Source organism: Argentina anserina, chromosome 1 (assembly GCF_933775445.1).
Source record: "Argentina anserina chromosome 1, drPotAnse1.1, whole genome shotgun sequence".
In the NCBI taxonomy this organism is placed as follows: Eukaryota; Viridiplantae; Streptophyta; class Magnoliopsida; order Rosales; family Rosaceae; genus Argentina; species Argentina anserina.
In genome coordinates this window covers 748,777-773,536 of record NC_065872.1, presented here as the reverse complement: position 1 = coordinate 773,536, position 24,760 = coordinate 748,777, and the positions used below count along the sequence as shown (strand labels likewise).

The following is a 24,760-nucleotide window of genomic DNA, read 5'->3' as shown; positions in this document are numbered from 1 at the left end:
TTGGAATCTCATGCATGTAACCAAGTGTTGGGTACACATGACACTTGCACAAGAGAAAGTTACAAATGTAAGAACATCATGTGAGCCAGTGGCTTAGCCAGAACCAAGCAAACCCATGCGAATCTGTTCGGTGAGGGCTGCACTTTCTGCACTCTTAATTACACAATGCAATTCATCCACCCCACGTAGTTGCCGATTGTAGGTAAATTTTGTGAGTCATTCTATAATGTTTTGGGGTATTGAAAATTCCGAGTTGAAATTTAATACCATAATTTGTGCGAAATATATTGAAATTACGAAAACTACTGAGCAATCAAACGACTTTCGGCTCTGAAGTTTCATACTACAGTAGTCAACAACATGGCACGGTCAAGTTGCCACCACCGGTCACGCGTTTAACCTTTCTCCAGTTAATAAAGGGTCGTCGGCAACCATGCACAGTGGTTTAAAAGGGTTAAAGAGACTGGTCTTCTGCTTTATACCTTTCGACTTTTAAATCGTTAAAAATAAAAATGGCAGCAAGGGCCAGCAAAGAAAATGCACATCAATATTATGAAAATAAAAAAGGACCCTAAAGATACCATTACCAACTAAAGAGGCAACCGAATTCTAAACTTTCTAGTATCTCAACGGACACCAAGTACCGGACTCCATAATGGCATTGCACCCACATTCCCATACCTAATCCAGCTGGGAATTGATCCACTTCTCCTATGCACCATATATTTCGTTTATGTTTAATCAATTATCATGAATTTGATTCTATTTTAAGTATCCAACACATATTGGGTTCGGTTCCGAATCAGGTTCGCCCATCTCGAGTTGGGCTAAGCAGAGCGAGTCCTACTTTCAGTCGACTAGAAACGTGCTCAGTTGCTCAAAGTGGTGCTCGATGGTGAGGAAAGTTTGAGGATTCAGTTTTAGGGTAGGTCAGAGGTTCAATGCACCTCTAATTCAATAAGAAAAAACAATCATATGATATAACACATTTCAGGCGATCATATGATATAACATGTTTTAGGCTCGTACTTGCAAATTTACTTTCGAGTTTGAGCTCTTTCTCGGTTCAGACCCTTGTCGCGACAGCTTGCCAAAATTTTCCATTTCGAGATATGAACCTCTATCAACTGGGCCAAGTAGAAGTAAGGGTATTTTGATGGGCCGCTCTTCTAAATTTTGTTTTGCCCACAAACAATAGTAATTAGTATTTGGGCCTCAAGCAAAATGAGACCATACACAAATGACACAGAATATACCAATATCCTTCTACATAATCACCCTCCACGTCGCGTAGCGGATTGTCGTAAACGGCCCAGATAGCAGCACTGCACGTCTGGGCAAAACCGCGCGGCGAAGGAAGGTCGGTCCAAACACCATAAGCGAAGGAGTCTCTGTCTCTCTCTCTCTGTGTGAACGCAAAAGGCGCAGACATGGCTGGAGGAAAACGAGGAGGACGAAGAAGATCAAACAACAACAACAACAACAACAACAGAGACGAAGGAACTAGGAGCAGCAACAGAAGAAGATCATTTGGCCGAGGTGGTCTGTTTGTCGAGGGCGGTCTTTTGTCTGATTGGTCTATACCTCAAACCCCAATAACAGGTCTCTCTCTTCTTTGTTCCTATGAGTCATCATTAATTTCTGCTAGCTCCCTGTTTTGTTCTTGCAATATAAATTGGAGAGAGAAAAAAAAGGAAGCTTTGAATGATTTGTATGCGGAATGGAGAGGAATGTAGGATTTGAGATTGGATAGGTAAATATTGTTTAATTTACTCAAGTGGGTAGGCGTTGATTTCATTTCAAGGTGTAAGAATGTGGAAAAGTTTTGATTTTTTTTTTCGGTGCTGAATTTGGTTTTGGTTTTTGAGTTGCAGGGAGGAATTCGAGTTTGAATGACAAGAAATCTGGGTTGAAATCAGGAGGGAAATCAGGTTCTGATTCTAAAAGTGGTTCTCGAAAATCGAATGTCAATGCTATAGGATACCGCTACCCTTCTCCTGAACTTCAGGTGTGTTTTGTTGGCTCAAATGTTCATCTTTTATTATGAGCTCAAATTGCAGTTCTTATTTTAATGCAAACAGGGCAATATGTGAGTGCAAAAGAGCTAGACTTTTTAATAGGGATAGACTGATATGAGAGTGAAACTGGATTTCGTGTTTAATTTAGTTGCACTGAGTTAGATATAAATAAACTGCATTGTGTTCCAGTTTTTTTGTTCAAGAAGTTTAGTTGAAGTACAGTGTAACACTAGATGTTTACTGGGAGCATTCCTATATGTTCAGTTATTTCCCCACTTTTGACAATGTGGATAACTTTGATAATGCATTGGCTTTCGGGAAGTTTCGACTTAGCACTTTGAGTTCTCCGATGATTTAGTTTAAATATGATTTGTTTTATTTTCAACAGGAAGGATTTAGTTCAAGGTTCCGTGTTAAGAGTGACAGTGAGGATGAGATTATGGACGAGTCAAGCCCTATGGTTTTAGTTGATCTCAATGATACCAAAATTTTAGCTCATGCAGACCAGACCCCAGCTTTAGAACCCCAAGATGTGAAATTTACGTATCACTATGGTTCAAGTTTTGTGTTAGGTGAAAGCTCTCATAGAGGATTGGGGTTCTCTGAAGAACTTGAGGAAACCCCAAGTGAAGTTGAAACTTCTTTGAAACAAATGGAAGATCCAGGGGACATGTGTTTTGGATTAATGTCTTCTGAGAAGGATGCCAACCAGGGGAATGATTATGAAGTTCGTGATGATATGGTCGAAGATCTGCCGACAGAGGTGATGTCTTCTGATGAAAATTCAGGTTTTCTATCATTTGGAGGCATTAGATTGTACACCCAAGATATATCTGAGGAAGAAAGTGAGGAAGATGAAAATGGGGTGTCATTGTATGAAGGAAACTCTGAAAGTGGAGATTCTGAAGAGATGTCTGATAGTTATTCAGATATTGATGACGAGGTTGCAGAAGATTATTTAGAGGGAATTGGTGGGAGTGACAACATTTTACGTTCCAAATGGTTGCTAGAACAGCAATTGGATATGTCTGATACGGATAGTTCTTCGAGTAGTGACTTTGATGAGACTGTTGAAAAGTTGGGTGGTATTACTCTTCAGGAGGCATCTAGGCAATATGGTAAGAGAAACGCCTGTTCGCAAAAGAAACACAATGCGACTGAAGGTTATGCTCAGCCTTTGGCTATAGATGACCTAATGCTTGTAAAGGATTCCAGAATTCGTTCTGCAAAAAAGAAGCCTGTCACTAAGTTTCCTCAGTCTTGGCCTTTGGAGGCTCAAAGGAGCAGCTATTCGAGAAATATTCCTGGTAATTATTACTTAGATATGATACGCTTTAAGTTTTGCCACATAGGTTTAAGTAAGTACATTGATGAACATAATAGATGGTATTCTGCATGAACACCAGATTCATATATCGGGTTTCAATTGAACTTCAGAGAAGTTCAAAAATTATTTCATTTGTTTCTTCATCCTTCAAATGGAGTGAGAAAAAGTAGTTAGCATGGAATATATGTAAATTCAATATGTAGGATCTCATATATCATATCATGGGTAATAAGCATGTTGAGGGACCTTTTGTATATCAAAGGCGGTTAGCCTCTATGATATCATACTTGTTTCCGGTGGATTTCTTCCATGCCTTCAGCTCACATTTTGTCACTTCAAATTATCAATCAGGTAAGAAAAAACATCGTAAAGAAATGATGGCTGTGAAGCGTCGATACAGAATGCTGCGCCGAGGTGTTGACCTTGAGCAGATAAATTTGGTAAACCCCTTATTATTATTATCTTTTTGTAATGATGCATGCAACTTAATTTCATTTCATATCCAAATTACTTGCTATTAAAACCAACAACTACTTTTCAGCTCTATTTTTTCTTTTTCTTGGTAGAAATTAAAGCAGATTGTTTTGGATGGAGTAGATATGTTCTCTTTTCATCCTATGCATTCACGGGATTGTTCGCAGGTATGGAATTTTGATCTATCACTTTGAATCACAGTTTGTTACCTCGTTTTGCTCTAGATTCACCATTGCCACTTCCTACAAGCCTGAATAAGTTTAATTGACTGGAGTATCTGTGTAAAATATCTATCTGTGTTTGAGCCAATGAGGTGCTTTGATGTTGAGAATTGAAATTGGGTTATCACTCACCTCTCTTCCCTCATTAATACCAAAGCTCTGGAGTTTAGAAATTTAGGTTTTATGAACCCCCCCCCCCCCCCCCCCCCCCCCCGGCAATACATTTTCTGATGTGAAATGTGTTCTTTGCAGGTTGGTGTTTCAAATTTCAGTACACCAAGTGAAAGTTTTTGTTATATCTATATCGTACAGTCCAGGATTATAAGGCCATTATTATTTATTAATATACTGCTTGTGTATATGATAGGTGCAACGATTAGCAGCGATCTATCAACTGAAGAGTTCCTGCCAAGGATCCGGAAAAAAGAGGTACACGAGTTCCTTTTTTCTGTGCTGTACATAGAAAACATGAGATTGATGTGTTCTTCTTTTAACCCGTAGATTTGTAACGCTGATGCGGACACAACACACAGGCATGCCATCTGCAATCAATAAAATTCGTCTTGAAAAGGTAATTGGCTACTTCCATTTCTACCAATATGTAATGTATTCCTGACTCGACATAGTTCTGAAGTTGGCGTCAATGGTGTTACTGGGGTACTTGGATTCCTCTGTTTGTCTGTGCTTCCAACTATATGATATATTATTATATTTAAAGATTGGAGCTGTTTGTCTGTGCTGTAATCCAGTTGATTGGAGCTGGCATGGAGGATGATGATTTTACTGTTGTTGAGCCTACTGGAGGCAAAAAGAAGTCAGTGAGAACCAGAAAAGGGTCTGGCTTAAAGGCACCAGAATCTAAAGATTCCACCCAAAGAAAGGTCTCAGTCAAACGTGGAAGTAGCAGAGCCTGTGAACAAAAAAGTAGTGGGAAAAAGGATTCATTTGCTGATAAACCAGTGTCATTTGTATCAAGTGGTGTGATGCAATCACAGACTGATATAGCAACTATTGATTCGGTGGCATCACTGACTGAGATCATGGCTATTGATTCAACAATAGATTCAAGTTGTAGAAATAAGGGTGCTCTCGGCTCAGCTGATTTCTGTTCGTTTGAGGTACACACCAAGGGTTTTGGATCAAAGATGTTGGCTAAGATGGGATTTATTGAAGGTGGTGGATTGGGGAAAGATGGACAAGGAAGGTCAGAGCCTATTGAAGCAGTCCAGCGTCCTAAATCTCTTGGATTAGGTGTGGAATTTTCCAACACCATTGGTGTCCAAGTCATCAATACCCCAGCAAAACAAAACCCAGCAAAAAACACTCCAGCCAAGCATAAGTCAGCTAATAGCGTGCCGACAAAGAGCAACTCAGTAAGAAACAAACCTCAAACTGAGAGAGTGGGATCTTTTGAAAGGCATACCAAAGGTTTTGGATCAAAGATGATGGCAAGGATGGGGTTTGTTGAAGGAATGGGGCTGGGAAAAGATTCGCAAGGCATTGTCAACCCTCTGGCTGCAGTCAGGCTTCCAAAATCCAGGGGGATAGGTGCCTAAAGTCAGATTCTTGTGTTAGCGAAATCGTATACCCATTAGTTAAACTTTAAGTTCGACTCATTTTCTTGCATGTAGTACAGTTTGCATATACCTTGTCAATCTGTCATCAACCATTTAACTTATTACTTGTATTTCACTCCTCACAGATCTGTACATTAATTTGGTGTTGATGAAAATAAACATGTGGTACAGAGTGACCATCTAAGGACATAATGTCTGTCTGTTTTCCTGATTTGCCATTCTGCAATTGTTACAAAGGCATTTAATTGCTCTTGATTGCTGTTTTTGACAGCCAATCTTTCTAGCACTTATGATGCACAAGATTCATAATGCACTATTGTGTAGAATTGCATGGCTTTATGGGTATTATTGAATAGGATTCACAATTTGATGTCTCAGCTTTTGAAGGAATGTGTTAAACACAGGAGGGATTAAGTCGCAGTTACAATCTCAAATTCAAATTGCATGATGTATCTTTCAATTCAAAACTATGTAATATACAAGTATTAGATCTCGAAGAAAGAAAATTTGCGAAATGAGCAATGCTCATCTGTTGACCTTCCCATGTCTGCCTATACGTTGTGGGATTCTCAAAGCCACAAGTGGAGATAGAATGCTTAAACTAGAGTAGTGACTTGCACGTACAACAAGACATTTTACTAACGAGCAAAGTAGCCATTTAAGCGTTCAAAGGGAAGCAACTTGGAGACAAAGAAATTGAAAAAGCTAAATCTGAACCACACGGCCTAAAAGGCTAAAACATCAACAATGGATGGACAAAAAAAGCAGTAGAGATCATTATTTTTAAACATCGTACAACTTCGAACTCAAATCTCTGAGTAATTTTTAATTTTATATTATTTTTATGAGTAATTTTATTTCTCGTTAAATAAAACTACTCAATAGATAACATTTTCTTATCAATATCACCAATAATATACAAGATTATATTTTCTTTTCTTTTTTCAATGTAAATGAATGAATGAACATTATTGAAACGTCTCATATAGGGAGACAAAGAGCATATCTTGGAAAACGACATCAAAAATGAAAAAGGGCAAATGAAGCAAAATCTTATGAGTCCAGATCTGGCATTTCATGCATTGTGTAGGGGCATTTAGGAAAAAGAAAACCAAAACTGGTGGCACTTTGTTGAAGAACCATCTCCATATAAAACACCCCGAGTCTCAAAACAGAGCCATTGCCACCCCCAAAACTCTTCACACTCTATATTGAACCCAACAGATTTCTGAAGCTTGAAGGAGATCTCTGCTGGTTCTTCACTCACACCCATCTGCTCTCCACTTGTCCATGTCTTACACTCTTCTGCTTCAGGTCAGTGAGATCCTTAAAGATTCAAACTTTAAGCTCCTATTGCATTTGAAATTACATAAAAGATCAAACCTTTATGTTTATTTGCTGTTTATAATCATTTTCCCAATATGAGATCTCTTATGCTGTAATCGTTTTAGCTTTGATTCAATATTTGTAACTGAAACTTAATTGGGATCATAATTCTGTGTTAAAGTTTGGAACTTTGGCTCATTCTGTGTTCTGGGTGTTCCAGATCTGACGTAAAACCTTTGAAGAATGGAGCTATCTCATAGATTTAGGATCTGGGCTTTTACCATTTTGTTGGTATTTCAATCTGTGCATGGATTTTATCTTCCTGGAAGTTATCCTCATAAGTATGCTGTTGGGGATGAGTTGTGGGTCAAAGTGAATTCTCTGACTTCCATTGATACAGAAATACCGTTTAGCTATTACAGTTTGCCATTTTGTGAGCCCCCAAATGGTATTAAGGACAGTGCTGAGAATCTCGGTGAGCTCCTCATGGGGGATCGCATTGAGAATTCTCCTTATAAGTTTAAGATGCACGCCAATGAGTCTGAGATCTTTATGTGCAAGTCCGGTCCGCTGAATGCAGATCAGTTCAAGCTATTGAAGAAGAGGATCGATGAGATGTATCAGGTCAATTTGATTTTGGACAATTTGCCTGCGATCCGGTATACCAGTAAGGAGGGTTTTCTGTTGAGGTGGACTGGGTATCCAGTTGGGATCAAGGTGAAGGATGTGTACTATGTGTTCAACCATTTGAAGTTTAAGGTGCTTGTGCATAAGTACGAGGAGCCTAATGTGGCGCGTGTGATGGGTACTGGTGATGGAGCGGAGGTGATCCCAACGGTTGCTAAGACAGATTCAGATGTGCCCGGGTGGATCATTGTTGGGTTTGAGGTGATACCTTGCAGTTTCATGCATAATGCAGATTCTGTGAAGAAGTTGAATATTTATGACAAGTACCCTACCGCTATTAAATGTGATCCAACTACTGTGGCAATGGCTGTTGATGAGAAGAAGCCGATTGTCTTCTCGTATGAGGTTGAATTTGAGGAGAGTGACATCAAGTGGCCCTCGAGGTGGGATGCTTATTTGAAGATGGAGGGATCTAAAGTCCATTGGTTCTCCATTCTCAATTCTCTGATGGTGATTACCTTCCTTGCTGGTATTGTCCTTGTGATCTTCTTGAGGACTGTTAGGCGGGACCTGACACGGTATGAAGAGCTTGACAAGGAGGCTCAAGCACAGATGAATGAGGAGTTGTCTGGCTGGAAGCTTGTTGTTGGGGATGTTTTCCGTGCTCCTGACCATCCTGCCCTGTTGTGCATAATGGTTGGTGATGGGGTTCAGATCCTCGGGATGGCAATGGTTACCATATTGTTTGCTGCTCTTGGGTTTATGTCACCTGCTTCGCGCGGAACGCTTATTACAGGTATGCTGTTTTTCTACATGATCCTTGGTATTGCGGCTGGTTATGTTGCTGTGCGTCTTTGGAGGACAATTGGCTGTGGAGACAAGACTGGATGGGTTTCAGTCTCATGGAAGGTTTCTTGTTTCTTCCCTGGAATTGCCTTTTTGATTCTGACTACCCTGAATTTCCTATTGTGGGGTAGTCACAGCACAGGTGCCATTCCATTTTCTCTATTTGTTGTTCTTATCTTGCTCTGGTTCTGCATTTCTGTTCCCCTCACACTTGTTGGCGGATACCTCGGGGCCAAGGCACCTCACATTGAGTTCCCTGTCCGTACCAATCAAATTCCCAGGGAAATCCCTGCACAGAAATACCCATCTTGGCTGTTGGTTCTTGGTGCCGGTACTCTCCCCTTTGGCACCCTATTCATTGAGCTCTTCTTTATCATGTCTAGCATTTGGATGGGCCGTGTCTACTATGTATTTGGGTTCCTCTTCATCGTATTGATCCTTCTGGTTGTGGTTTGTGCTGAGGTGTCTCTAGTTCTAACCTACATGCACCTCTGTGTGGAGGATTGGAAGTGGTGGTGGAAATCCTTCTTTGCCTCTGGTTCTGTTGCCATATACATATTCTTGTACTCCATAAACTACCTAGTATTTGATCTCAAGAGTTTAAGTGGGCCTGTATCTGCTACTCTCTACTTGGGATATTCCCTCTTCATGGTTATCGCAATCATGCTTGCAACAGGCACGGTTGGGTTCCTCTCTTCTTTTTGGTTTGTGCATTACCTCTTCTCCTCTGTGAAGCTGGATTGAAGAACTGAAGAAGCTTCTGCACTTTAAAAGAGCAGTAATGATCTACTCGAAAGAAAGTCTACAGATGATCCTATCGTGTTTTACTTTTCATTTGATTCTGTTAGAAAACTTAGTTCATGTAATAACAATAATTGTCCAGTTTTGCGTAATTCTTTAGTAGATGATATATCATAGCTTATAGTTTGATACTGAAGTTTAATTGATCTTAGTTGTTGGCTTGTGTGCTTGATCACACAGTTTCTTGCTGTTTATTATTTACACATTCTGTACTGTTTTAGTTGAGATGAATCATGAATGGCTCTATGGTTTGTTAAACAGAGGGTTAGTTTCTGTAATTGAAGCTGCACCAGTGCAACTTACTTGGATCGTGGACCAATTTTTATGGAAAAATTGCTCTATCTTTTGCTCAATATCAAGAAATCGGTTAGGTGAAACCGTGATAGTCTCTCTGTTCGAAAGCTCAACAGTTTTGCAAAAGTTCTGGTAAAGAACCCAACCCAGGTGTGGCTCCCACCTTGTTTATATTATGGTCAGGACAAAACGGTGCCACTCGTAGTGATTAGTGTCAAAATCTTAGCATGAGGGTCTCGAATAGAACAGAGAGAGGGAACTAGTGGTGTCAGTTTTTCCTGGCTTCAGCCTCTTAAACTTAGTTCCCACTTCCCAGAACTCTCTGTTTCCCGGAGTCTGGTTTATACTTGCATTGAGATCATAAGAATGATGCTCACTGCGCTCTCTCACATCCAATGCACCAATGTCTACACCATTCCATCAATCTTTCCTGACACCCCTCCCCTTCTCTCTTCTCCGTCTTCTTCCTTTCTGTCACTTGAGCCATCTTCTCACCGTCTCTCTCTGCATGTCTACAACAATGATCGTTTGAGGATCACCCACAAATCCAATGTTTGTGTATGAAGAAGAGAATGGATATACAGCTTTTATTTGATTGCAGTATTCTTTTCTGGACCACAGTGCTAATTATGTGTTTATTGTTTTGATATTTTGGTAGGGACTGAAGTTGAGTTGTTCTTTGAAGGAGCCTCCTTTGAAGGTCATGATTTCCGGTGCACCGGCTTCTGGGAAAGGAACTCAGTGTGAATTGATTGTCAAGAAGGTGAACATTTACATATATTTTGTAATTAAAGACTAGGGAACTAAGTAGTTTACCTTTTCGTTGTTAGATTTGATCTGTGCATTATGTATAACTAACTAGCTTCCTCTTGGTTCTTCAGTTTGGATTGGTGCACATATCAACAGGGGACCTTCTAAGAGCTGAAGTGTCATCTGGGACTGAGATTGGGAACAAAGCCAAAGAGTTCATGAATGCTGGCAAGTTGGTTCCTGATGAAATCGTCACAGCTGTATGTATTTCATGCCTTCATGACTTGGAAATATTGCATTGTTCATGAATCATTGGATCCGTAAATTAATTGGCAACATAATCTATTGTGTAGATGGTTACATCACGATTATCACGAGAAGATGCAAAACAAAATGGCTGGCTTTTGGATGGATATCCGCGAAGTTTTAGCCAAGCACAAAGCCTGCAAAGTTTGAAGATCATACCAGATGTTTACATTGTCTTAGATGTATGTGAGTTTTAAACGCTTAACTGATTTGTTACTATAGACCTCTAGACGCAAGAACCATAGTTTCATAATGCACTTAAACAAAATTATTTGTGTGGTACTGAAAACTTCTGGTGCTACTTACGGTACTTACCACAAATTCATTTGGGAAATGACTTGGAACTTCTCTACAGAAGTATAACTAAAAGCATTTCAAAGTTATGTGATATTATAGCTATTGCTTACATGAGTTACATCCAATTTCCTTCAAAAGTATTGATTTTTACATAGATGTTATTTCTCAATACTCAGGTTCCTGATGAAATTCTAATCGACAGATGTGTTGGAAGGAGGCTAGACCCAGTTACAAAGAAGATTTACCATGTGAAAAATTTCCCACCAGAGACTGAGGAAATTAAAGCAAGACTTACAACCCGGCCTGATGACACCGAGGAAAAAGTAAGTATGATTTGGCATCTTAAATTTTACTCTCATGTTCTTTATACAAGTAATCAAAGGTTTATTCTCTCAGATGCATGTGTATGGTATAATCAAATTCATCATTAGTCTAGCTTTATGTCTTACATTTGGTTGCTGACATGTAATTCAATATCTTGTTTACATGTAGGTGAAGGCACGTCTTGAAATATACAAGACAAATGCAGATGCAATCTTATCCACTTACTCAAACATAATGAAAAGGGTAACTTAAAACTGTATCATTTTCTTTGTATCTCTACTGTATGTGTAAACAGCTTACGCTTTATCTCTTGCATATACAGATTGATGGAAACCATCCTAAAGAAGTAATTTTTGGAGAAATAGACTCTATCCTGTCTCAAGTGCTCAATGATAAAGAAAAGAAGAGGAAATTAGGTAAAGCCTCTTCTGGATTTGAGTACTTTCTATGAGTTTTGCCTAAACTAGATGATTATGTTTTAAAGAAATAATGATAAATTTCGCTAGATGAATGCAACTTTTCTTTTTCCTTCTCTTTCTTGATTAGTTACTAGTGACAACTTTGAAGAAAACAGTGATCTTAGAAGTATAACTCACATATAAAAACTTACTTTAATATGGCTGTTTGTCAAGTTTCAGGGAGTAGCTTAAGTCAGTCATCTTCGATCCAGGTACATTTTTGGTTATAGTGTGCAATTTTTTATGGTTTACCCTTTTCTATGTTCAGATCATATTCAAGTTTCAATAGTTAATGTGTCTCCTGTGATATTTTGGTTCTGGAAATTGATAGGACAACTGGAGGGGAATTCCTACTAAATTAAATAACATCCCACACTCTAGAGACATCAGGAACTATTTTTATGACGATGTACTGCAAGCCACCAAAAGATCTATAAATGATGGAGGAATTCGATTAAAGGTTTGTTTTTGTTTCTACTTGAGATGCTCAAGTGATATGTGGTTCTGAATGTATACATGTCTACCTGCATGTTAGAATGTTGTGTATGCATCTCTTTGTCTATTCCTCTGGTTACTGATGTAATGGGGCTCGATTAATTAGTGTAATGTGTCATTCCAAATTGGCAGGTGGAGATTAATATTCCGGAGCTCAACCCAGAAATGGTGAGGGACCTTTGCCATAATCCTCCTAAACTTGTTTGGAGTTAACTTTATCTTATGATGCACAGGATGTTTATCGCATAGGTACCTTAATGGAACTTGTTCGAACTCTAGCTCTTTCATTTGCTGATGATGGGAAATCTGTCAAGGTGATTTGATCCTGGTTTCTCTGACTTATATCACTTGCGGTTACTGGTCACATGAACTTTGCCTTACACTCCAAACTTTCATTGTCAGGTCTGTGTACAAGGCTCTATGGGAGAAGGTGCCCTTGCTGGAATGCCATTGCAACTTGCTGGTACTCGGCAGATCTTAGAGTACATGGACTGGGGTGAATATGGGGCTATGGGGACGTTTATCAAGATTGGTGCTATAGGTAAAAAAATTTGATATGTGTTACATCAGATACTCACATGTAGGGTGAAGTTTCATATTATGCTATCTATAGACAATAGTAATCCATGATTCCCAAGTTTTTGAATTAAATTATCCCATTTGTCACGATTTGTTTGCTGCATGACGATGTTTGCTGCATTAGAGATTCAATCCTTATTTTGACAGGAATTGATACAATTAATAGTGAAAATAGTACAGCATTTAAAATAAGCATGCTTGTATGTCATGGCCTTAGATACTCTTTTTGTAAGTGCAGGTGCCAAACATGTAGATGACACTGATGACCTGTTTATCTTGGTAGCTCCTCAGAATGCTGTGGGGAACTGCATTATTGAGGTATCCTGAGTTTATGTTTCACCATTACATGTAGAGAACAATTGTACTTGACAGTTGGCATGCTTTACTTCTACCTTCTATTATGTTAAAAGTTATTTAATTAAATATACAGGATCTGCAAGCTATGACTGATGCTGCTGGGGACCGACCAGTAATTCTTATCAATCCTAGGCTCAAGGTTTATTTTTTTACTTTGCATATTGATGGGTTATATTGAATTATTGATGTATGATGTCAAGATAAATCTGTATGTACTTCAGAATAAAATGCCGGTGCTCAAAGTGAAGTTGTGACAACCTTACTCCATATATGTTTCATCTTAAAATATGATATAACTTGAATCTAGAACATGAATATTTTGATCTTCTGTTCTGTGTATACAGAGACTAAACTAGGGCCTTGTATCAATAAAATTCACTATGCTCACTCACCCAATATATTTGGGCATATGATGAACTTCTTTTTCAATTTTCTTTTTTCTTCAAATTTCAGGATCTTCCTGCTTCAAGTGGAATTATGCAAGTAAGTCAAACAACTCATGAGTTGCATTAACTTTATACAAGCCATTCAGTTCTTAAACTAGTTTACCTTTCAAAGACCATGGGTCGTGACAAGAGGTTGAAGTATGCTGCAACGTTCGAAAATTGTTATTTCTTCCGGCTTCTATACTATGCAGGAACCCAATATCCAATTATGGGTGCTCTCAGGTAAACCTTTAAGCAGGTTACTACACTGTTTGTTTTTGAATTAGTTTTCTTTCTCTATTTCTCTTACACACAAGAGGCAATCAAAAGAAGATGATACAGAATAAATCAATGTTTTGGCTAATGAAAATGGTGGATTGTTATTTACTACTTAAGCCTGCAACATTTCATGACTAGAATGTCAGAAGTTCGACATAAATAAGTGTTCTCACATCTTTCCTCATATTGTAGGATGTCTTACCCTTACCGTTACGAATTGTACAAGAGAATGAATGACCCTTCTGGGAAGGAGAAGTATGTAATCATATCTACATATCCTAAAAAGCCAACTATTGATGAAGTAAATGATGCATTTGAAGGAAAGCCTAGGTAAATGTCACATATGGTCATGTCAGCCATGAACTCTGTTTTTTGTTACATTTAGAAATGTCAACCCTGACCATATTCTTTCACCTCATTCAACTTCTGCAGAAATGAAAATAAGAAAGCTCAGGGATTTTGGTAAGACATGAAGACACATTCAACTTGCGCACTTACTGTTTGGGTAATTAACTTGTATAGCTTTGTCTGCAGAATAAGTGTATTTGTAACACTCTCTTTTTCTCGTAGGGGATTCCTAAGTGGTATATTGCAAAACTAAAGGAAGGCAGTACATACCAGCACACGTGAGTCAGTCTCTATTAGCTACCTGAAAGGAAGAACTTCTCGAGTTCCTTATATGCCTCCTTTCAGTAAATCCTTCTCATCTGATCCCTGGCCGTGTTTCCTGCCGAGCATAAATCAACAAAACAAGTTGTAAAGTCCCTGGCATCAGTAATACTATCTCGTACATAAGACAGCTACTCAATACTTTATACATTTTATTTATTCTTCTCCTTAATTTCTCACTGTACTTGCAGATGTGAGATGCATTTAGAAAGTTTTAACATGCAGAAGTTGAATGTAACGACCCTAAAATTCCGAGCTTCAAAACTCAAAATCTTAAAATCGTTAAACACAAAATAATCTCAATGAAATCGAAATCATTTTAATGTCGCAGCGGATCACATCTGAGTTTAAAATATAACTCAGTCAAGCCGATTATTACAAACCCAAATGATAATTCAACATATAACAAATGGAATTGTATAATCCTCACAACAACCTCACAAATAAAATCACACCAAATCTCACACAAAATCCACGCTGGAACATCACCACGACTGGATGCGATCGACTTCGAGTCTTCGGAGTCGTCACTCAATCACCACTACTCAGCACCTGCGGAAGTATCCCCTACACCATTGAAATTGGTGCACCGGGATTGCAACACAAACCCGGTAAGCTTTACAGCTCGTATGAGTAAAATATGAAAATAACTCTCGTCTCATAAAAGGCACAACTCCACATCAACACAGTATAATGAAAATCATGAGAAAACGAGCAACCCATCTGGTTACTCTAATACTTTCACAAAATGGTAACTAATGAGCGCTGGTACACATCTGTTACCCCTCACTTAGTATACCGCTGATGTTGGGTAACCACCCGCCACCCAACATCCAAAACAAGCTGAGTACCCATGATCAGATAACCACCCGTTACCTCATGCAGTACTATGGCAGACAGACTAGAGCTCTAACTGTATCGTAACTTTCGCCCGGCCAAAGGCTAGGTTCCGACTTGCCTCACATGTACAATAATCTCACATCATATTGTACCACACATCACGTCCGAAGACAAATCACAATATTTCACATTTTCCGTGATAAAATCACGTACAATAATCACACATCATATTGTACGTTTTAAAACTTTCACGATATATCCACAATAAAAATCATAACAGTATATTACATAGCAAACTATATATATATTCGTATTTATTTACCATTTATACAATATATACATAGTCCACTATATCCTATACATGTCATATTTCATAAACACCTGAAAAATTACGTACGATAATCTCACATCATATCGTACCATTAAAATCACACATGCACAATTTTTCTGTCACCGAAATGACTATTTTTAATGAATTAATAACAGTATGTAATTTAATGAACTATATATATATATATGTATTTATTACCATTATACTATATATATACGTAGTCCACTAAGTTATATACATGTTGTAATTCATTAAATAAACACACTTGTAAAATGTTGAATCACCACGAGGGTAGATTCGTAATTCAGTGAGATTTTACTCACCTTATTGACTTGAGCGTAATTCCACAATTCGCGATGCTAATTCCTTTCCTCGATTTAACGATCACCTTAAAAGAATAAGAAAAGAATTTAGAATCGTTTCGTAAACCTTTAAATGCCAAAACAGTAATAAACGGTTACTGTTCAGCTATTTTGGTTTATACGAAGCTACTGTTCACTGTTCACTATTCACGGTTACTGTACAATACTCAATTAATACGTATTTCTGTACGTATAAGTACTATATACGTATTTCTGTACGTATAAGTACTTTATACGTATTTCTGTGCGTATAAATAATATATATACGTATTTCTGTACGTATGATTATTAAGTACGTATTTCTGTACGTATAAATATTAAATACGTAATTCTGTACGTATAAATATTAATACGTATTTCTGTACGTATAAATATTAATACATATTTCTGTACGTATAAATATTAATACGTATTTCTGTACGTATAAATATTTAATACGTATTTCTGTACGTATAAATATTAATACGTATTTCTGAACGTATACGTACGATTTAAATGTAAATACAAATTCAGTAAATAAAATTTACTAAATTACCCTTTTACGAAAATACTTTTTACATTTACTGAAAGTAATTTCTTTTTACATTTACCGAGGGTAAAATTTAATTACATTTACCGTAGTAAATAAAAATTACATTTACATTTACCGTACACAGTAAATTACCAAAATGCCCTTCTGTCAAAACTGTTTCCACCGCCTCACACGGCGGCGCGTGTGGCACACGCGCCACCTCCGGCCGGCCGCGCGTGGGGCCCACGCGCCGAGCCCAAAACCGGCGCGTATCACGCCACCGCCACCCCAAAACTTCTCCTCTCTTCCTCCTCCACCTCCCCACGGCCTCAGGCCGCCCCCTACACCCTTCACGTGCCCATACGCGCCGCCTAAGGCGGCGGTAACCTCCCTTCGCCATTCCTCCTCCGATCTCCTAAACCTTAACTCCAATTCATCCAAAATTTCACAACAAGCATCACAACAATCCAAATACGTAATCCCTCACCTCAATCGATGTTTTGAACCGTCGGATTCGCCGGAGGAGCTCAATGAAGTCGCCGTGGAGTCTCGGAATCGATGGGAAGTGGTTGACGCCGCTGCAGCCCAAATCGAACGTCTCCTCCTGTGAATTCATGTCGAGGGGTGAGGGTGAAGCTCGCCAGAATGCCTCCTAGCTCGCATGGTGCCGGCGACATCGAGATCGGCGGGGCCGAAGTTATATGACGTCGTCGCTGCTTATTCCCTGCCTAGGGTGGGTCGCTGCTACCACCGGTCGACGTATCTTGGCCGTGCGGTCTCTTTGCCACCGGCGGTGTCAAGCACGGTGGCAGGTGGAGGGAGATCGCCGGCGGAGTGAAGGAGAGGGGAAGGGATCGGGGAGAGAGAGTGAGTGCAGAGAGAGAAAGGGGGAAAGGGGAGGCGCGGGTGTGGTTTCCTGAAATGGAAACCCTAGTTTCATTAATTATCTATTTATACTCGTTTTCAAAATCGGAAACAAGCTTCCGACGTTAATAACTTTTACCTCCGACGTCCGATTCGAACGCGTCACATATCCACGAACTCGTATCGACGAGCTCTACAACTTCCGTGAAGAAAGTTTTCACAACCGAGCGACGAAATAAAAGTCGATATAAACGTTACGGAAATGTAACGTTTTTCAATTTAAACGTTCCGAGAACGTTTCCGTTTCTCGTTTACTAACGTCGCAACCAAATACGTTCATTCTAATAACATTCGAAATTTTTATAGAATTCCAAATCAAACTAACATTGTTTAAAATTTAGGGTTATTACAATCTACCCCCCTTAAAGGAATTTCGTCCCGAAATTCAAACTCACTCAACAACAACTGTGGATATCTGGTCATCATGTCTGACTCTAGCTCCCAAGATGCATCACCCTCATCATGGTGACTCCACAACACCTTGACTAGCCCAACTTCTCTCCTCCGTAGCTTCTTTGTTGATCTATCCAAAATACGAACCGGTTCGACAACAAAAGTGATATTTCCCTTCACCTCAATGGTGCTATGAACGATCACATGCGACTCAGATGGTCCCTACTTTCCCAACATAGAAATGTGGAAAGCGTTGTGAATGCCCGACATGATAGTTGGCAAGGCTAGTCGGTATGCTAGTTTTCCCCCTCCTCGAGAATCTCAAAGGCCCATCATACATAGGAGCCCACTTTTCTTTCTTGCCAAATCTCACTACACCTAACTTCGGTTCAACAGATAGGTGATCGACATGGTCTACCCTAAGAGTCTCATAAGGTGCCATACCGATGCTGGAACAGTAACTGTTGTTGTAAGCAACTCAATCGATTCCCAAATGATCTTCCCAGCTACCTATAATATACAGCCTATAAGCTCTCAGCATATCCTCAATTCCCTCAACTTTCTTCCAAACAAACAGTCTGTCATGTGTTCTAACATTAACCGCCACATGTGAGTCACCAAAATATAATGGTGGTCTCGGTAGAGATGTCAACATACCCCTTTGTCTAATTCACCCCTCCCTTGCAGTTATCAGACAATTCTCCCGTCATGAGCTTGCCCACCCACTATGCATGGTCAAGACTCTCAATATCTAACACGAGTCAAAATAAATATTTAACACATACCTACTACTTGCATCACACAGATCGGTTTCCAAGGAAATCGTACTTATATCCACAACCGTACAGTTATGATTTCACCTCAACCCATCACTAGAACCATGAATCTACCATTCCTTCCAATCTACAAACAATCTCCGTTCATGATTATCTTTTACAATCATCAAAGGTTGTTGTGCATGTTACTCATCCAGCACCTCCTTTGTAATGGTAACTCGATAAGGGTCTTAACTCACTGAGTCCACGACCACAACATAACCCTACCTTTGATTAAGAATTACTCTCGAACAGTTCACCAGAGATTTGACTACTATTCTCACAAGCCAGTAGAGAATCACCGCCGTTATCACAAGAGCGACGCATCATGCATCCTATCACCCTCACCAAAACTCACCGTCGAAAAAGAAGTTACAGCTATCTGCTTCAAGTCGCAGGACAGGTGAAGAAAATATTTATCTCCCGTTAGTGGAACATGAAAATTAGATGGAATTACAGTGCAAAATAAACACAACCACAACTGAGATATCCCATACCCCTTGGTTCATGCCTACCTCAAATGTATGCCCCATGGTCCCACACAACGCCCCAGTGGCATCATCCATAGTATTGATTTTTCCCACAGTCGTAATACAATAAATTCAGTAAACAATTCAACAACTGAATCCTGATGTTGGGTCCACCATCTCCTCCAGACTAACCCAAGATGATTGCTATACCACCACTCTAAACAGTTGTTTCTTTACTTTCACTAAGAACCCTCATGGTCAACGCATTCGGCCAAAATAACTTCTCTGCAAGTAGTAATATAATTGATTACTCTTTATTGTAAAATGTATCCCTTGTTGAACACTTCAGTCAACTTTCCCTTATCCAAAAATAAACAATATGATGCATAGAGGAAAAGAACCTCTAAGTCTCCAATACTAACACCACTTGCAGTTGAAAAGAAAATTTAGTCCTCAACCATTTCTTTACCAGTTAGAAGGTACTTGTCACGACCAAATCGTTAAAACATCATTAAGCTAAGGTCATCTCATACCTTACCTTCGATAGAGTCACTTCACCGCCATTGCGTCTCATTTGGACCTGTGGCATTGTGAAGTTCCAATCCCCAACACCAAAATATTTAAATCCTGAAAGATCAGCATTCTCAATTAAATGCTCATCTAGCAAAATAATTAATTCGTGACGTCAAAATGAAATCTCTTTAACACATTAGATTTCTTGCTCAGCCAAGAACAATGTGTAACTTCAATTGTCAAAGTCCGAAACAAAACGAGTTAGAACGTAACAACGACGTAATGTGAATCTCAGTTTAATAATTGTATCACCACCTTAAGGACGTATCACACACATCATCAATCCTAGGTAAATGATACATAGTCTTGATGGTCACTCTAATCATTCCCCTTTACTTCACACTCAACCGCATGAGACTTCTTTCTTAATCACGAATAACACCGGCACCACTCAAGCTGAGACACTAGGTTTGATGAACCCTAGGTCTAATATGTCATCTATCTGCTCTTTCAATTCTTTAAACTCGTTCTTTCCCAATCCCATAAGGCGCCTTTGTTACAGATGCTATACCAAGCACATCATCAATAAAGAATTCAACAACTCTCGAAGAAGGTAACTCGGTATCTCCTGAAACACCTCACTATACTCGAATAGTAGAACAATGTTTGTGATAGCTGCTTCTAGATCCACAAACTCCACATTTGCCAAGATTCTAGCTATCATGGCATTATCCGACTCGAGGCACAGATACGAAACTCTGGTATCCTGGGTCTATGAAAGAACTCATCACGTCAACACAATCAATCACCGCGTACTGCGGCCTCAACCAATCAATTCCTCAGATCACATCATAGTGTGGTCCGGAATCACTATCAAATATGCAGAGTACTCTCTACTTCCAATCACAGTAGGACAAGCCGTTCATTGTCTCCAATTTCGAGGAACACTCCAAAAGCGAAGTGACACATAAAGAGTTTCCCATAGGCGTATGAATCAATCCTAACCCCTCCAACTATCAATAAATGAATGTGGCTATCATCCTCTTCTCTAACTCAGAGTACTCAATCATCACCAAGTAAGTCCCAATACTCCGATCCAATGGTCCGCTACCATATGATCCGAGCGTCATGAAATGACAGCACTAGCAGCTCACTCATGTCTGTGATCAACCTCAACACACGACTATCGTCTCTAATGATAGCAACAAGATCAACTTGTCTTTCCAGTGGAGCAGCCCCCTCATAAAGGTTCTCCATATTGCGGACTCGGCCTGCAGCCCTAACTCGGCCGCGACCTCTCGTCCTTCCTCGGCCCTGTTCACAACCCTTTTTTTTTTCAAATTCATCACCATTCAACAATTAGCACTTAGTCATACATGTGAAGTCTCGAATTCGACAAAATAGATCCAACTAATATCAATCATGAAATTTCAGAAGAAGGTGAATCATCAGAGTATCGTCACAATACTCTCTACAGGACCAAACCATAAGGTATGGCTCCTAACACTCTCGCGTACCCGACAACATATCAATACCGAGGAGCATGTGATGGGGGCCCGCCTGCAGTCGGATCATCGCTCCCGGATGATATTGATAATCGCCAAATACGCACTTAGGCTCTGATACCAACTGTAACGACCCTAAAATTCCGAGCTTCAAAACTCAAAATCTTAAAATCGTTAAACACAAAATAATCTCAATGAAATCGAAATCATTTTAATGTCGCAGCGGATCACATCTGAGTTTAAAATATAACTCAGTCAAGCCGATTATTACAAACCCAAATGATAATTCAACATATAACAAATGGAATTGTATAATCCTCACAACAACCTCACAAATAAAATCACACCAAATCTCACACAAAATCCACGCTGGAACATCACCACGACTGGATGCGATCGACTTCGAGTCTTCGGAGTCGTCACTCAATCACCACTACTCAGCACCTGCGGAAGTATCACCTACACCATTGAAATTGGTGCACCGGGATTGCAACACAAACCCGGTAAGCTTTACAGCTCGTATGAGTAAAATATGAAAATAACTCTCGTCTCATAAAAGGCACAACTCCACATCAACACAGTATAATGAAAATCATGAGAAAACGAGCAACCCATCTGGTTACTCTAATACTTTCACAAAATGGTAACTAATGAGCGCTGGTACACATCTGTTACCCCTCACTTAGTATACCGCTGATGTTGGGTAACCACCCGCCACCCAACATCCAAAACAAGCTGAGTACCCATGATCAGATAACCACCCGTTACCTCATGCAGTACTATGGCAGACAGACTAGAGCTCTAACTGTATCGTAACTTTCGCCCGGCCAAAGGCTAGGTTCCGACTTGCCTCACATGTACAATAATCTCACATCATATTGTACCACACATCACGTCCGAAGACAAATCACAATATTTCACATTTTCCGTGATAAAATCACGTACAATAATCACACATCATATTGTACGTTTTAAAACTTTCACGATATATCCACAATAAAAATCATAACAGTATATTACATAGCAAACTATATATATATTCGTATTTATTTACCATTTATACAATATATACATAGTCCACTATATCCTATACATGTCATATTTCATAAACACCTGAAAAATTACGTACGATAATCTCACATCATATCGTACCATTAAAATCACACATGCACAATTTTTCTGTCACCGAAATGACTATTTTTAATGAATTAATAACAGTATGTAATTTAATGAACTATATATATATATATATGTATTTATTACCATTATACTATATATATACGTAGTCCACTAAGTTATATACATGTTGTAATTCATTAAATAAACACACTTGTAAAATGTTGAATCACCACGAGGGTAGATTCGTAATTCAGTGAGATTTTACTCACCTTATTGACTTGAGCGTAATTCCACAATTCGCGATGCTAATTCCTTTCCTCGATTTAACGATCACCTTAAAAGAATAAGAAAAGAATTTAGAATCGTTTCGTAAACCTTTAAATGCCAAAACAGTAATAAACGGTTACTGTTCAGCTATTTTGGTTTATACGAAGCTACTGTTCACTGTTCACTATTCACGGTTACTGTACAATACTCAATTAATACGTATTTCTGTACGTATAAGTACTATATACGTATTTCTGTACGTATAAGTACTTTATACGTATTTCTGTGCGTATAAATAATATATATACGTATTTCTGTACGTATGATTATTAAGTACGTATTTCTGTACGTATAAATATTAAATACGTAATTCTGTACGTATAAATATTAATACGTATTTCTGTACGTATAAATATTAATACATATTTCTGTACGTATAAATATTAATACGTATTTCTGTACGTATAAATATTTAATACGTATTTTCTGTACGTATAAATATTAATACGTATTTCTGAACGTATACGTACGATTTAAATGTAAATACAAATTCAGTAAATAAAATTTACTAAATTACCCTTTTACGAAAATACTTTTTACATTTACTGAAAGTAATTTCTTTTTACATTTACCGAGGGTAAAATTTAATTACATTTACCGTAGTAAATAAAAATTACATTTACATTTACCGTACACAGTAAATTACCAAAATGCCCTTCTGTCAAAACTGTTTCCACCGCCTCACACGGCGGCGCGTGTGGCACACGCGCCACCTCCGGCCGGCCGCGCGTGGGGCCCACGCGCCGAGCCCAAAACCGGCGCGTATCACGCCACCGCCACCCCAAAACTTCTCCTCTCTTCCTCCTCCACCTCCCCACGGCCTCAGGCCGCCCCCTACACCCTTCACGTGCCCATACGCGCCGCCTAAGGCGGCGGTAACCTCCCTTCGCCATTCCTCCTCCGATCTCCTAAACCTTAACTCCAATTCATCCAAAATTTCACAACAAGCATCACAACAATCCAAATACGTAATCCCTCACCTCAATCGATGTTTTGAACCGTCGGATTCGCCGGAGGAGCTCAATGAAGTCGCCGTGGAGTCTCGGAATCGATGGGAAGTGGTTGACGCCGCTGCAGCCCAAATCGAACGTCTCCTCCTGTGAATTCATGTCGAGGGGTGAGGGTGAAGCTCGCCAGAATGCCTCCTAGCTCGCATGGTGCCGGCGACATCGAGATCGGCGGGGCCGAAGTTATATGACGTCGTCGCTGCTTATTCCCTGCCTAGGGTGGGTCGCTGCTACCACCGGTCGACGTATCTTGGCCGTGCGGTCTCTTTGCCACCGGCGGTGTCAAGCACGGTGGCAGGTGGAGGGAGATCGCCGGCGGAGTGAAGGAGAGGGGAAGGGATCGGGGAGAGAGAGTGAGTGCAGAGAGAGAAAGGGGGAAAGGGGAGGCGCGGGTGTGGTTTCCTGAAATGGAAACCCTAGTTTCATTAATTATCTATTTATACTCGTTTTCAAAATCGGAAACAAGCTTCCGACGTTAATAACTTTTACCTCCGACGTCCGATTCGAACGCGTCACATATCCACGAACTCGTATCGACGAGCTCTACAACTTCCGTGAAGAAAGTTTTCACAACCGAGCGACGAAATAAAAGTCGATATAAACGTTACGGAAATGTAACGTTTTTCAATTTAAACGTTCCGAGAACGTTTCCGTTTCTCGTTTACTAACGTCGCAACCAAATACGTTCATTCTAATAACATTCGAAATTTTTATAGAATTCCAAATCAAACTAACATTGTTTAAAATTTAGGGTTATTACATTGAATGTAATCAACAGCTCTTAGGTCTCTGACTCTCTGCGCAGTCTTCAAATGAAATATTGTGATTAGAAAAACAAAGTAGAACTCGTCTAGGGTAGCAAGATTCTGGGATTTTGTTGCATAAAACTAAAGGCATGCATGTTTCATATATGTTGAGCAGTTAGCATGTTTCATGTCTTTTAAAACTAGTACTTAAAACAGAATCTTGACTATGATTAAAAACAAGAAAATCAATCGCAGTGGATGACATGGGGCATAGCTAATATAGTGGGACTAGAGGAAACATGTTTACAATCTTTCTTTATCTAATTACAGTGATCTGATTTCTGGGATGACTGTAATCAAAGTCATGGTTTTTAAAGCCGGACAATGATACTCAATCCCACTACGTTTTGAAACGTACACCAAATCCGAATATACGGTTCAGAAATT

At 39.3% G+C, this 24,760-nt stretch overlaps 3 protein-coding genes and 1 long non-coding RNA gene across 8 annotated transcripts; 3 read left to right on the top strand and 1 right to left on the bottom strand.

The window, feature by feature from the left end:
* The first annotated feature begins 1,314 nt into the window (after positions 1-1,314).
* LOC126789860 (uncharacterized) lies at positions 1,315-5,878 on the top strand. 2 transcript variants are annotated; one of them, XM_050515963.1, is made up of 8 exons: positions 1,315-1,602; positions 1,869-2,008; positions 2,407-3,325; positions 3,697-3,785; positions 3,912-3,986; positions 4,408-4,469; positions 4,542-4,611; positions 4,790-5,878. In XM_050515963.1, the coding sequence occupies exons 1-8, from the start codon at positions 1,431-1,433 to the stop codon at positions 5,594-5,596; spliced, it is 2,334 nt and encodes a 777-aa protein (XP_050371920.1). In that variant the 5' UTR covers positions 1,315-1,430; the 3' UTR covers positions 5,597-5,878. The 2 variants fall into 2 exon arrangements, with proteins under 2 accessions (XP_050371920.1, XP_050371999.1); XM_050516042.1 differs by having other exon boundaries at positions 1,316-1,602; positions 1,875-2,008.
* Positions 5,879-6,786: 908 nt separating this feature from the next.
* Positions 6,787-9,365, top strand: LOC126790000 (transmembrane 9 superfamily member 11). The gene is made up of 2 exons (XM_050516157.1): positions 6,787-6,931; positions 7,164-9,365. Exon 2 carries the CDS (start codon positions 7,187-7,189, stop codon positions 9,158-9,160), a length of 1,974 nt encoding a protein of 657 aa, XP_050372114.1. The 5' UTR covers positions 6,787-6,931; positions 7,164-7,186; the 3' UTR covers positions 9,161-9,365.
* A 476-nt stretch (positions 9,366-9,841) lies between these two features.
* Positions 9,842-14,566, top strand: LOC126784554 (adenylate kinase 5, chloroplastic). Of its 2 annotated transcripts, none has more exons than XM_050510027.1 (19): positions 9,842-10,063; positions 10,170-10,274; positions 10,393-10,521; positions 10,615-10,749; positions 11,041-11,187; positions 11,357-11,431; positions 11,511-11,604; positions 11,827-11,858; positions 11,978-12,106; positions 12,274-12,309; positions 12,375-12,455; positions 12,544-12,682; positions 12,959-13,038; positions 13,151-13,216; positions 13,531-13,560; positions 13,636-13,745; positions 13,974-14,111; positions 14,214-14,243; positions 14,352-14,566. In XM_050510027.1, exons 1-19 carry the CDS (start codon positions 9,878-9,880, stop codon positions 14,380-14,382), a joined length of 1,773 nt encoding a protein of 590 aa, XP_050365984.1. In that variant the 5' UTR covers positions 9,842-9,877; the 3' UTR covers positions 14,383-14,566. The 2 variants fall into 2 exon arrangements, with proteins under 2 accessions (XP_050365984.1, XP_050365977.1); XM_050510020.1 differs by having other exon boundaries at positions 9,842-10,069.
* Positions 14,567-14,779: 213 nt separating this feature from the next.
* LOC126784570 (uncharacterized) lies at positions 14,780-23,962 on the bottom strand. 3 transcript variants are annotated; one of them, XR_007670954.1, is made up of 3 exons: positions 23,541-23,962; positions 22,503-22,567; positions 14,780-15,017 (listed from the first exon to the last, which is right to left on the bottom strand). It is a non-coding gene; the product is annotated as an uncharacterized LOC126784570 (long non-coding RNA). The 3 variants fall into 3 exon arrangements; XR_007670955.1 differs by lacking the exon at positions 22,503-22,567 and adding an exon at positions 15,945-16,009; XR_007670952.1 differs by lacking the exons at positions 22,503-22,567; positions 23,541-23,962 and adding exons at positions 15,945-16,009; positions 16,982-17,402.
* Between the last annotated feature and the right edge of the window lie 798 nt (positions 23,963-24,760).

Excerpts from the sequence above, each read along its gene's own strand:
- LOC126789860 (XM_050515963.1), top strand. The coding sequence starts at position 1,431 with ATGGCTGGAGGAAAACGAGGAGGACGAAGAAGATCAAACAACAACAAC. Across the intron at positions 1,603-1,868 it reads ACCTCAAACCCCAATAACAG|TTGCAGGGAGGAATTCGAGT; the intron begins GTCTCTCTCTTC and ends TTGGTTTTTGAG. Across the intron at positions 2,009-2,406 it reads ACCCTTCTCCTGAACTTCAG|GAAGGATTTAGTTCAAGGTT; the intron begins GTGTGTTTTGTT and ends TATTTTCAACAG.
- LOC126790000 (XM_050516157.1), top strand. The coding sequence starts at position 7,187 with ATGGAGCTATCTCATAGATTTAGGATCTGGGCTTTTACCATTTTGTTG.
- LOC126784554 (XM_050510020.1), top strand. The coding sequence starts at position 9,878 with ATGATGCTCACTGCGCTCTCTCACATCCAATGCACCAATGTCTACACC. Across the intron at positions 11,432-11,510 it reads ACTCAAACATAATGAAAAGG|ATTGATGGAAACCATCCTAA; the intron begins GTAACTTAAAAC and ends TTGCATATACAG. Across the intron at positions 14,112-14,213 it reads GCATTTGAAGGAAAGCCTAG|AAATGAAAATAAGAAAGCTC; the intron begins GTAAATGTCACA and ends CAACTTCTGCAG.